The sequence below is a fragment of the Littorina saxatilis genome, linkage group LG7 (assembly GCF_037325665.1).
Source record: "Littorina saxatilis isolate snail1 linkage group LG7, US_GU_Lsax_2.0, whole genome shotgun sequence".
Classification (NCBI taxonomy): Eukaryota; Metazoa; Mollusca; class Gastropoda; order Littorinimorpha; family Littorinidae; genus Littorina; species Littorina saxatilis.
Genome location: NC_090251.1, coordinates 25,879,824 through 25,892,864, shown reverse-complemented (window position 1 = coordinate 25,892,864; position 13,041 = coordinate 25,879,824). Strand labels below are relative to the sequence as shown.

The following is a 13,041-nucleotide window of genomic DNA, read 5'->3' as shown; positions in this document are numbered from 1 at the left end:
GGGGGGGGGGGAGGGATAACGATTTGGAGAACATCTGATAAAAATGTTGGTGTTGTTGTTTGTCTTTTCAGTGTCTTGTTCTATTTTATTCTTGCTTCGTTTTGGTCAAAAAGGATTTTTTCTTCTTGTGCTGCTCTGTTATTGTAACAGTTTTGTCACAAGCCAAATAAATAAAAGCAAGTTTTCAATAAAAATACAATGAGTTGAAGAAAGCAGGACTTAGGGGTAAAGACCCGAATATTGACCACTATTTGTTTCATGTTGATAACTAGCTCGTTTTCTTGCGTTTGGCAGAGTGGTGGCACCGAATCAGAGCAAAGCATGAATACTGACAGAGTGTTTGGCCACGAATTGGAGCAGAGCACGACACACTGACAGAGTGCTTGGCAACGAATCGGAGCCAAACTTGGCACACTACGATATAGGAATGCGTCTAATCGGAGCCAAGCATGATGCACTGAGAGAGTGGGTGGCGCCTAATCGGAGCCAAGCATGGTGCACTGAGAGAGTGGGTGGCGCCTAATCGGAGCCAAGCATTGTGCAATGAGAGAGCGGATGGCGCCTAATCGGAGCCAAGCATGGCACTCTGAGAGAGCGGGTGGCGCCTAATAGGAGCCAAGCATGGTGCACTGAGAGAGCGGATGGCGCCTAATCGGAGCCAAGCATGATGCAATGAGAGAGCGGATGGCGCCTACTAGGAGCCAAGCATGGTGCCCTGAGAGAGCGGATGGCGCCTCATCGGAGCCAAGCATGGTGCACTAATAGAGCAGGTGGCGCCTAATAGGAGCCAAGCATGGTGCACTGAGAGTGCGGATGGCGCCTAATCGGAGCCAAGCATGGCACACTGAGAGAGCGGGTGGCGCCTAATAGGAGCCAAGTATGGTGCACTGAGAGAGCGGATGGCGCCTAATCGGAGCCAAGCATGGTGCACTGAGAGAGTGGGTGGCGCCTAATCGTAGCCAAGCATGGTGCACTGAGAGAGCGGATGGTGTCTAATCGTAGCCAAGCATGGTGCACTGAGACAGTGGGTGCCACCGAATGAGAGCCAAGCATGGTGCACTGAGAGAACGGATGGCGTCTAATCGGAGCCAAGCATGGCACACTGAGAGAGCGGGTGGCGCCTAATAGGAGCCAAGCATGGTGCACTGAGAGAGCGGATGGCGCCTAATCGGAGACAAGCATGGTGCACTGAGAGAGCAGGTGGCGTCTAATCGGAGCCAAGCATGGCACACTGAGAGAGCGGGTGAAGTCCAATCAGAGCAAAGCATGGTGCACTGAGAGAGCGGGTGGCGTCTAATCGGAGGCAAGCATGGTGCACTGAGAGAGCCGGTGGCGCCTAATAGGAGCCAAGCATGGTGCACTGAGAGAGCGGATGGCGTCTAATCGGAGCCAAGCATGGTGCACTGAGAGAGCGGGTGGCGTCTAATCGGAGCCAAGCATGGTGCACTGAGAGAGCAGATGGCGCCTTATCGGAGCCAAGCATATTAGTTATATGGTACACTGAAAGAGTGTTTGGCTTCAAATCGGAGACAAAGAAGGTACACTACAAGATTGGGTGGCGCCTAAAATGAGCTAAGCATGGAACATTCAGAAAGTGGGTGCCACCGAATCAGAGCCAAGGATGGTGCATTCATCATGCTATATTCCGTGGGAATATATTAGGACATACAGGACGAGTACCAGTGACTTTGTTAGAACATAAAGGGTGATAAAAGATTATGGTAAATAAGATCGTTACGTTTCGAACATTGACCGACCAAGCCCTCAGCAGTATTTTGATGAGAAGATATCGATGTGATGTAGATAGAAATTTAAAAAATACTTACTCGTTTTGCATGTAGCCCAGGATGAATTTTGTCCCTTGGCTGTCCGGAGCTAATTTAAAAAGGAAATGTTTACATTATCCAAGCGTCCGTCCTGAATATCCACAACTGTGCACAAAATGCGCTGTGCTATTTTCCTGTGTGGGAGCTTTTATCTGTGCGAATACCCGCGAACACACACACACACACACACACACACACACACACACACACACACACACACACATATACACACACACACACACACACACACACACACAGGAAAAAAACTCACGCACATGCACGCACACACAAACACACACACACGCATACCCCCACTACACACACACACACACACACACACACACGCGCGCGCGCGCGCGCGCACACACGAACGCAGTCACACACACACACCCACGTGCACATACAAACCCACATGCACACGCCAATACACACACGCATACGCCAATACACACACACACACACACACACACACACACACACACACACACAAACCTACCTGCAGAGACCCAGGACGGGAAGACGGCGAGGAGACTAACGCACGTGCACCACAGCATGGTGGTCATTGTCACTGTCCTTCCACACAGACCACTGACACGAGGGCTTTTTTTTTCTTGAGAGAAAAACAGAAAGGCAAACAAATATGCAATATAATATGTGCACTGTCTTTTAAGTCCAGAGTTGGCACGACATTTTAGTCCGACAATAGTTTTTGGGTTTTGGTTTAAACAAAACTTTCTTCAATGTGTATCATGACAATAAACAATGCATGGATTTTACGATCACTAACTCAAGCATATAATGGTTATTTTAAGCAATCATAGTAAGTACAATACAAAGGTTTTTTTGTTTTCAGCATTTCTAATCACCTCAAAAGCTATTCAGTTTCGTTTTGGGGTTGTAATTGTGTCACTACACACAAGGTATTCCTTAAAATAAGTGTTTGAACGCTTCGTCATTTACGTTTAAAACGGCTGTGCATGGGTGATGTTTCGACACGGTGATTTATCCCGTAGTTCTTTTGCTGCACCACGGTTTTGTTTTGATTTTCGTCCTACCTTCCTGCTTCAGAGAAGAGCATGTCTAGAGGTAACAGATTTGAACTCGCACAAAGAGCTACAGAGTTCGGTTTGGGCTTTAAATTAAAAGATTTTTAATTTATTTTTAATTTTTTAATTTGTTTCCTTTTCATGAACAACTTTTTCAATTTCCTTAATGCGTTTATCCTTTTCCACAGGACGATTCATTCTAATACTTTTTTAATCTTTGGTCTTTTGCTTCTCGCGAATGCCCTTTACAATCTAAAATGAAAGGTTTCTGGTAAATAGTTTGCGAAGCTGTTCGCTAACAAAGATAGTATTCCTGGAATTACTTTTCAATCTGTTGATCAAACCTGTCAGTTTATTCATCTTTCGCTTCCGATCCAACAAGTAAATTGCCAAATTAAAGTATAACTCTTCACACACATAAAGTTAAAGACCGGTCACAAGGTGTTGCCTTGCTTGTTCTGCGCTGATTTAATAAAACTTTTAAAAAAAACCAACCTTTTTTTGCCGTCAAAAAAGACAAATATGTCCACGTCTTCAGCATGACGCAATAAAAATGTTTCAAGAGCAACACTCAAAGTCCATTTGTAAAATTTAAAAAAAGGCGTGATTCAGTTAAATTATTAAATGATTCGACCCTTGGTTTTTATTTACAATTTAAAAAAAAAGAGTGTATACATTTCATGACCGTTCCTTAACTTATTTAGAAGAATATACATGTATTATAAGCCTTTCTCACCAATTCCAAGTGTGATGACTGTAAACTGTAGAAGGAAACTACGTGGCAAAGTTCATTTATCCTACATACGTGAGAGAGACACTCATGAGATAATAATCGTTCAAATCACACGTGTGTATATCATGTAAATGAGGTCATGTCAAGCAAGTCTGACAGGGACCTTATGATGCCAAAGTCACTGAGACAAACGTCATTATAGAAAAAAAAATTGCGCTCGCTAATTACCCTCGATGAATTTTTAGAACAAACACGTTACGCCACACTTTCAGAGTGACGTTTCTTTGCTTTGACGTAATAGATTGCGCGAGGCTTTAGAATAGATCGAGGTTCCAAAACAAGCGTCTTCGATTTAGCTGCCTCGGCTGCAGGACATTTTCAGTAAAATATACGTAAGTACAGTATGTAGGATAAACAGAATACTACATGGCTTGCTGTTTTGTACCAGATTTACACTCGTTGCTTTTTCAAATAGTGAACAGCTCGCTTTCGCTCGCAGTTCAATATTTAAAAAAAAAACACCTCGTGTAAATATGGTACGACACAGCAAGCAGTAGTATTCTCTAAAAGCGCTGACTGATAAACTGGTCTATTTAATGGCACGCCAAAATGGGACGGCGGCAAAATGGGATTGCACCAAAATGGGATGTGGAACTAAATCCACCCCCACCTTTCAGCGTAGAGGCTCTAAACAAGAAAAATTAATATTAATAAAAGGTATGCATTACTTTGTGGAATGCGATATTTTTACATCTTTACATTTTTACAAATCGCGGTTCTAGGTTCAACGTGATTTGTAAAATGTTTTTACATTTTTACAAATCACGGGTTAACAACGTCTTCTTTGAAAGCAATTCAAAATTGTAAGATGTACAATTAACTGGTTTCCACCAAAATCGTACAGGTAACTTTGTCTCTTACCTTTTCTGCCCAGCGGTAAAGTCAAAAGGCTGCTAGCATCTGGCCGACTTTTATATAAGTGTATACCCTCCTTCTCCTTGAAAACGAATCGTTTACAAATGATAAAGAGAGACTTATGTCACATTCAAGGGTGTGGTGACTGTTTTCTTTGCATTATACCACTCTGTCTTGTTTATGTTTCTTGATTGTTTAGTGTGTAGTTGTTGGTGTTGCCGTTATGCTTCGAGTTGTATGAGAGTATGAGAGTATGATTTTTTTTCTTTTAATTATTTTTGTGTGTGGGGGTGGGGGGGGGGGGAGTCTGTGTGACTTGGTTGTTTGTGTGTTTGTGTAAACGTTTCTGTTGTTTTGAGGTTTTTTTTGTGTGTGGTATTTTTCTTATTTCACACACACACACACACACACACACACACACACACGCGCGCGCACACTTACACGCACACGCACACATACACACATAAACACACACACACACACACACACACACACACACACAGCAAGTGGGAAAGTGAAAGGTAGAAAAAGACAGGGGACAAGAAGACAGAGACAGATAAATGAAATTACACTTAAGTAGTAAAGATGTTTTTCAAGACAATGGATAAAGTTGGTGAATGCTAAAAAGTATGTGACTCCCACTTTAATCGTAAAGGCGATTGCTCTGAACATCAGTACACCAATAATGGCTGATATTTAATACCATGCAATGACAGCTGTTACTCGCTTTCCTGTATTATAGAAATCATTAAAGGTAAACATCTCATTCTCGATTTCCTGTCCAAGCGGTTCAAGTTATTTATGTCAATTTGATTTGTCTTGATTTTTTATGAGCGTTGACATTTCTTGGTTTGAATGGAAGAAAAACACACACACACGTTCATTGTAAATACAGAACCAAACAATAACAAATTGATGTTCAGTTGCCCTTTTTATTTCAAATTAATCATGAAACTAACACAGGAAAATTTTACGCTTCATGAGTCTCGTAGGAGTTTTGTTTGTTTGTTCGTTTTGATATACGTTTTTTCAAAATCTGACTGTCAAAAAGGCTGTCCCGAAAAAACACTATAAATCATATTTTGCTGATGTAGACTCTATGACCATACACAGAAATCAGTGCTAAGATAGGTTAAAATGACACCGTCGCCACGTGTAGAAGTTGTTTAATAAAACAAACGAAAACTGGTGAGCCAATACAGTACAAGTGCAGGGTTAATTTAAAACAAAAATAAAAGTGAAGACAAAAAAAAAGGAAAAGAAAATGTCAGGGAGACGTAACTTTAGCAACGTCGACAATGTACAATGCCACATCAGCCCTACGCAAAATAGTCCTGCAAGAGGATCTGCGTTAAAACGGGCAAGTAAAATGTCTTTATTCTCATATGAAACGGAAATAAATTTGGAATATTCCGATATTATTTTTAATTTTGAAAGTCACGTTCACGTTTTCCTCGTTCTTTTTTCGGGTAGATTTCGGGGGTATTCCTATCCCTCTCGAGTTACTGTTCGCCAATCCCAAAATGATGTGACATAGCCAAATCAAGCGATTTTTCAGCATTGCAAATGCGTAAAAAGTTTGTGACAGCAAGTTGCAATTTCTGGTCTGAGATCGTGTAGACCATACGTTTGCTTTTTGTTTTTGTCAGGCACATTCCTTCCCTTATAACAAATGATGCAAATCACAATAGATCTGCCCAGGCTTTGACATAATGCTGTCAGAGCATGCTTTCACTTGGACACATACCTGAAATCAACGGTCAAGATGATTTCCTAACACCGAGCTAAATTTGGCTATGAATTAATTCTATAAATTAATGACACCTGTATTACGTGACAAATGAACTCATAAAAACATCTAGATATGCACAGCAAGCAGCAAGGCCATGCATGTTTAGGTATGCGCCTAAGAGGAAAGATGCTCTTGTCCAATGTAAAACCATGCACAAAATCTGTTGTGATTCCATACACTGTCTACATGGGAACAACTGCATCATTCTTTAACAACCTAAAGCGACCTGCGCAGACAGGTCGGGACAGATGGCAGCATAAGCCTTCAGGTCTTCGCAGTCAGACAAGTTGTCCTCACAGACAAACGTGAGGCACTTGAGGAAGACCTCAAAAGCTGCGACCTTGAACTTGACACTGAGGCACTGCGCGAGGGCAGGCTGGGTCAGCAGGGGAGAGCACTGGAGTAGAGCGGAAGTCTTGTCCTTTGGGCAGTTATTGTAGACATCCATGGCGACGGTACACTTAACCTGTTCACTTCCACTGCAAGTAAATAGACATAGAATGATTCGGTTATTTGTTGATGACATTATTGACAACGAAAGGGGTAATCAATATTCAAGAAGTGACGCTCTCGGTCAACAGTCCGTCGTGTAGTAATGTCCCTTGAACATGATAATAAGTTTTACAAAATGAATAACATTTATTATTGGTTTTGACCATGATTATGATTCAGTTTGGACAGGCTGTCACGGTTCTCTCCGTCTGCAAAGTTTGGCACGTACGTTATAATAGCTAGGTTCTCCCCCATCCTCATTCACGCGCGCGCGCATGGCACACACACACGCACACACACACACACACACACACACACACATACACACACGCAGGCACGCACGCACACACACACACACATACACATACACACACGCAGGCACGCGCACACACACACACACACACATACACACATACACACACACGCACGTAGGCACACACACATACACACACACACACACACACACATATCCCCCCCCCCCCCCCCCCTCCCCGGACAAGGTCGTACACTTTTTAATCAAGCTTTTAACAGGATTTGATGTAACTAGTATGAAAAGACATGTTTTGTTTTAGAACCTTCTTCATTTCACTGTGATATCCCTAAATATAAATAAAATGTAGTTTCAAACAAGGCGACCACCATGCAAACTGAAAAGGGGAACAAAAATGGAATCGGTCTCGCATAATCTAACTGGTTAAAGGGAATCAAATAACTAAAGGGAAGTAAGCGCTCTAAATACATACGACATGTGAAATGGAGTAAGCGAGATTTATACGGAACCAATCTCCTGGCGCCTGAGAGAATAACAAGCATTGAAATGAACAAGCGACTTTCTTTCTTTTTGTCGGTTAAACGGAAGTTAAAAACAAACAACCAAGAACCCAAAACACACACATACGAACACGCACACACACACACACACACAGACACACACACACACACACACCGTGCACACACACACAAACAAACAAACACTAAAGCACACACACACGCACACAAACACACACACACAGACGCTGTTAAACTAACAGAGTCTGCATTTCCTGCTGGTCGAGTACAGCGAAGATACCGCTGTCAGCGACAGTGAGACCCTCTCTCCTAGCAACCTTAGCCGGCGATCCCGTGTCGTCTTCTGTGGAACACATGGTGTTGGGGAACGCTGCGCTCTGGTACGATATCTGGTCGCTCCCCATCTGACACAAATTGACATGATTTAAAAAAAAATTCTATTTGTAATCGTTTGTTGAATCAAAAGCACAGCACAACTAACAATTGAGTACTCGTGACTACATAGCAGCAAAAACTAACAAGCGCTTCAAGACAGTTTGCGATATCAAATGCTTTCATTTACCTAACTCAATCGATAAAACATCGGTTGGTGTGAATATTAATTTGGAGGGATAAGAAATAACATAAAAAATGAACAGCCACCATGAGGTTGAAGGTGGACTAATTGATCGCCAAAGATTGATGTTTGACAACGTCAAGCAATTCAAACATGTTTATCACTGACACGAAGCAAAAATGTTTATCACTGACACGAAGCAAAAATGTTTATCACTGACACGAAGCAAAAATGTTTATCACTGACACGAAGCAAAAATGTTTATCACTGACACGAAGCAAAAATGTTTATCACTGACACGAAGCAAAAATGTTTATCACTGACACGAAGCAAAAATGTTTATCACTGACACGAAGCAAAAATGTTTATCACTGACACGAAGCAAAAATGTTTATCACTGACACGAGGACTGTGTCTTAATTAAGATGCAGATAAACTAAGCTGTTACGCACGACAGTCACAGTTTTCAATTGCTTCTTGCGCCATTTTTTTCTTGACCAGTACTCTTGATTTTGGAACCGTTGTGTTTCTAAGACTCTGTCCTTTGATGTAAGGCTCACTGTGTATAACTGGTTCTAACACGTGATAGTCGCTAATGAATGAATGAATTAGTGGGTTTTTCGATTAAGGTACATGCTGCGACTTATTACAATCTGGCAAAGGAGGGTATCACCTCAACAGTTGGTCCACATCCTTTTGTACACGTGTACGTATCTTTGGTTTTGATTATCTTCTAGAGCAAATAGATATCAGCAAAGTATGAATTATGGCCGCCATTTTATTTCATATTTTCCAAAATATCTACTTCCTCTAAGTACAATACCTTGATGATGAGTCCAGGCCACAGTGTTTGGGGGATGCCCTGTGACTTGTTGAGAGGACGAAACGTGATGCGAGGAGAGGCGCCCTCTATCGTCAGGTCCGCCATGTTTTCTGTGACGTCATAGCCAAGATTGACCTTGCCCTTTAAAGGTCCCTCAAGGTCACCGCCCCAAGCGCTGTCGGTTTCGATACCCTGTGGGTGGAATTTCGAAACATGTTGTTGTTGTTGTTGTTGTTGTTGTTGTTGTTGTTGTTGTTGTTGTTGTTGTTGTTGACTTTTACACACATGCGTGTTTTTGAAACATTTTTTATGACATGTGTGCCAGAGAAAGAACAAGTCGCGTAAGGCGAAATTACTACATTTAGTCAAGCTGTGGAACTCACAGAATGAAACTGAACGTAGTCCGCCGCTAGTGCAAAAGGCAGTGAAAGTGACGAGCCTGTTTGGCGCGGTAGCGGTTGCGCTGTGCTTCATAGCACGCTTTACTGTACCTCTCTTCGTTTTAACTTTCTGAGCGTGTTTTTAATCCAAACATATCATATCTATATGTTTTTGGAATCAGGAACCGACAAGGAATAAGATAAAATAGTTTTTAAAACGATTTCGGAAATTTAATTTTGATCATAATTTTTATATTTTTAATTTTCAGAGCTTGTTTTTAATCCAAATATAACATATTTATATGTTTTTGGAATCAGAAAATGACGAAGAATGAGATTAAATTGTTTTTGGATCGTTTAATAAAAACAATAATTTTAATTACAAGTTTCCGATTTTTAATGACCAAACTCACTCATTAGTTTTTAAGCCACCAAGCTGAAATGCAATACCAAACCCCGGCTTTCGTCGAAGATTGCTTTGCCAAAATTTCAATCAATTTAATTGAAAAATGAGGGTGTGACAGTGCCGCCTCAACTTTCACGAAAAGCCGGATATGACGTCATCAAAGACATTTATCGAAAAAAAGAAAAAAACATCTGGGGATTTTATACCCAGGAACTCTCATGTCAAATTTCATAAAGATCGGTCCAGTAGTGTAGTCTGAATCGCTCTACACACACACACAGACAGACACACACACACACACACACACACACACACACGCACACACACACACACACACATACACCACGACCCTCGTCTCGATTCCCCCCTCTATGTTAAAACCTTTAGTCAAAACTTGACTAAATGTAAAAAGAGAGAGGAGGGAGCAGGTTAGCAAACAAAGACAGACAGAGACAGATAACAGACAAAGACAGACAGAGACAGAAAAGACAGAAAGACACAGAGAGAGACAGACAGACAGAGACAGAGAGAGAGAAAATCAGAGAGAGAAAAGGAAAGAGGGGATAGGTTTAGAGTTGCGATAGGGCGTACGTGGCACATGCAACTTTTAACAATACATTAATTATGCCCATCCTTTTCTGTGTCGAATACTTATCATTTACCTTGAGAAAATCTTCAATTTGAACGGAACCAGTCTGAAAATGCCCCACACTCCCTGGAACGTTGACCCCATTTGTGTCGACCTTGGACAAGGACACCTTGATGGCGACTTCGGACACGAAGAACCGATTCAATGAGGGATGTTTTTCATTGCTGGCAGAAATCTCAATCTTAATCAGAGATTGGTTGAATGCCGGTACCCTGTAAAAAAAAAAATTAAAAAAAAGGTAGCGCTATGGTAAAGCCTGTCTTTAACTGGGCGAAGTCGACTACACGAAGTATGCTTCGCGAAGCTGTCCACACGGAGCTTCAGCACTGAGTTTTCTGTGCGAAGTCTTCGCGGAGTCGGCTTCGGGCTCAATTACGGACCGACTTAAAGGTGGTCGTCTACATTTGTGCTTTTTTTCAATAATCTTATGGTTAGATTTCGCTAAAAAGTTATGTCAGATGATGAATGAACCATGGGGAAAAAAGTTATAGAAAAAAAAATATATGTAAAAAAAGATTTTATTTTTGGGTAGCGTGACTCACGCTTCCAATATTTTGTTTTCTGTTTGCTGAGAACATGTGCTTTGCCTAAAAATACTGACCAATCAAATTCATGTCACTATGCTTATTGCCACGCCCAAACAAGTGCAGCAACAGTTTGACACTGGAGCGCTGTCCACGCTTTTTTTTAAACGCACGAAATGCACGGGATTTGAGAGGAGTTTTGCGCTTGGCATTTTCCAAATAAGGATATCCTACAATGAGTACTACTCTGGAATACTACAATGAATTTTCAAACGGCTACACTGGCTTCGTCTTTCTTGATCGAAAGGGGGTGTATTGTTGATATTTGTAGATAATAGACTCTGCATGTTAATGGTCAAATGGCGATTTCGGTATAAAAATGTAGACAAGGACCTTTAAGGTTAGTTTCACAAAGCAAGAAAGGTTATATCGAACACGTTTAATTACAGGCAAAACGAAACATTCACAAGAACGTTGACTTAATGGTCGTTTGGGTGGACGGACATCCAAATAATTATGAGACAAAAAAGGAACTTAGCTTGGTAGACGTTGAATTCGATCTGTACATCAATATGGTGAGCTCGAAATTCCAAAGTGAAAGTTTAGTCTGACACCTGTGCGTGTGAGGGAGAGAGAGGGGAGTAGGGTGGGGGTTTGGGGAGAGAGAGCGAGAGAAAAATAGAGAGAGAATGTGTGTGTGTGTGTGTGTATGTGTGTGTGTGTGTGTGTGTGTGTGTGTGTGTGTGTGATGTTGCTGCTGCTGCTACTGCTGCTGCTGCTGCTGCTGATGATGATGATGATATAATTATGGTCACAACATGCATTGATTGGAAAACAGTAAAAAATTAAGCAAGGCATGATAAAGCATAAAAAAAAGAGATTGAAAATGAGAGAGTGACAGAGTGAGAGAGAGAGAGATTGAAAGAATATCTTACCCTGAGAGGTCGTTGAGAACCAACGTTGCCACACGATATGTACACGGGATGGGGATGGAAGCACTCCTCTCGTTGAACGTTCGAAGATGAGGATCTCCGGCAACTCGACAGACGAATGTTTCTGAAAGCCAGCAAGACAATAACACCAAAGGCAAACCTATCATAACGACCACCTCTCGATAACGACCACCTCTTGACAACGACCACCATCCTACAACGACCACCCCTTACGTTTGTGAATCTCTTTTTGTTAATATTCACCTTTCCATAGCGATCACCTGTCTTTAATGGCCGCTTTAATTTGGTCGGGCCCTTGGGTGGTCATGATAGACAGATTTCGACTGTATTTTTTCTTCAAAGACCATCTGAAATGATGACGGCATACTAGGGCCAACAGTAACGATTTTCAAACAAATAAAAGACATTAATGACGTAATAGTAAAAGTGACAATATTTGTGTTCAAAGACGACGGGACTTTATGTGTGAAAACAAGAGATACATTCACAGAACATGTGTACAAATCGAGAGTAAATTTTTTGGAACAAAGCGATTTTTTGGTGTGTGTTTTTTTGTTTTTTTTGTTTTGGGGGGGGGGGGTGGTATTTTTTTTTTTTTTTTTTTTTGGGGGGGGGGGGTTCTTCTGCTGCTCGAGCCAGTTTTGCAACGGAATTTTGAGCGGTGGGGGGGGGGGGGGGGCAGGAGGGGGGGTTCTTCTGCTGCTCGAGCCAGTTTTGCAACGGAATTTTGAGCGGAGTGCTATGAATGCTATATTTTTTATTTTTTATTTTTTATGCAGCTTGTTATCGCGCGCATGTTTCAACATACGGATTCAAGGCGCAGGGATTTATTTATGCCATGTGAGATGGCATTTTTCTACACAATACATCACGCATTCACATCGGCCAGCAGATCGCAGCCATTTCGGCGCAAATCCTACTTTTCACGGCCTATTATTCCAAGTCACACGGGTATTTTGGTGGACATTTTTATCTATGCCTATACAATTTTGCCAGGAAAGACCCTTTTGTCAATCGTGGGATCTTTAACGTGCACACCTCAATGTAGTGTACACGAAGGGACCTCGGTTTTTCGTCTCATCCGAAAGACTAGCACTTGAACCCACCACCTAGGTTAGGAAAGGGGGGAGAAAATTGCTAACGCCCTGACCCAGGGT

General features: G+C 41.8%; 1 protein-coding gene and 1 long non-coding RNA gene across 3 annotated transcripts in view; both read right to left on the bottom strand.

Moving 5' to 3' along the window:
- Window positions 1–1,824: 1,824 nt before the first annotated feature.
- LOC138971017 (uncharacterized) lies at window positions 1,825–4,649 on the bottom strand. The gene is made up of 3 exons (XR_011457145.1): window positions 4,527–4,649; window positions 2,323–2,436; window positions 1,825–1,875 (listed from the first exon to the last, which is right to left on the bottom strand). It is a non-coding gene; the product is annotated as an uncharacterized lncRNA (long non-coding RNA).
- Window positions 4,650–5,432: 783 nt separating this feature from the next.
- Window positions 5,433–13,041, bottom strand: part of LOC138971015 (IgGFc-binding protein-like) — a 41,989-nt gene continuing 34,380 nt past the window's right edge. For both annotated transcript variants that reach the window (XM_070343612.1, XM_070343613.1), the window contains exons 12-16: window positions 11,867–11,987; window positions 10,421–10,619; window positions 8,973–9,164; window positions 7,834–7,997; window positions 5,433–6,791 (exon numbers count right to left, since the gene is read on the bottom strand). In XM_070343612.1, coding sequence (XP_070199713.1) covers window positions 6,521–6,791; window positions 7,834–7,997; window positions 8,973–9,164; window positions 10,421–10,619; window positions 11,867–11,987 — 947 coding nt within the window. In that variant the 3' untranslated portion in view covers window positions 5,433–6,520. The remainder of the gene's footprint in view (window positions 6,792–7,833; window positions 7,998–8,972; window positions 9,165–10,420; window positions 10,620–11,866; window positions 11,988–13,041) is intronic.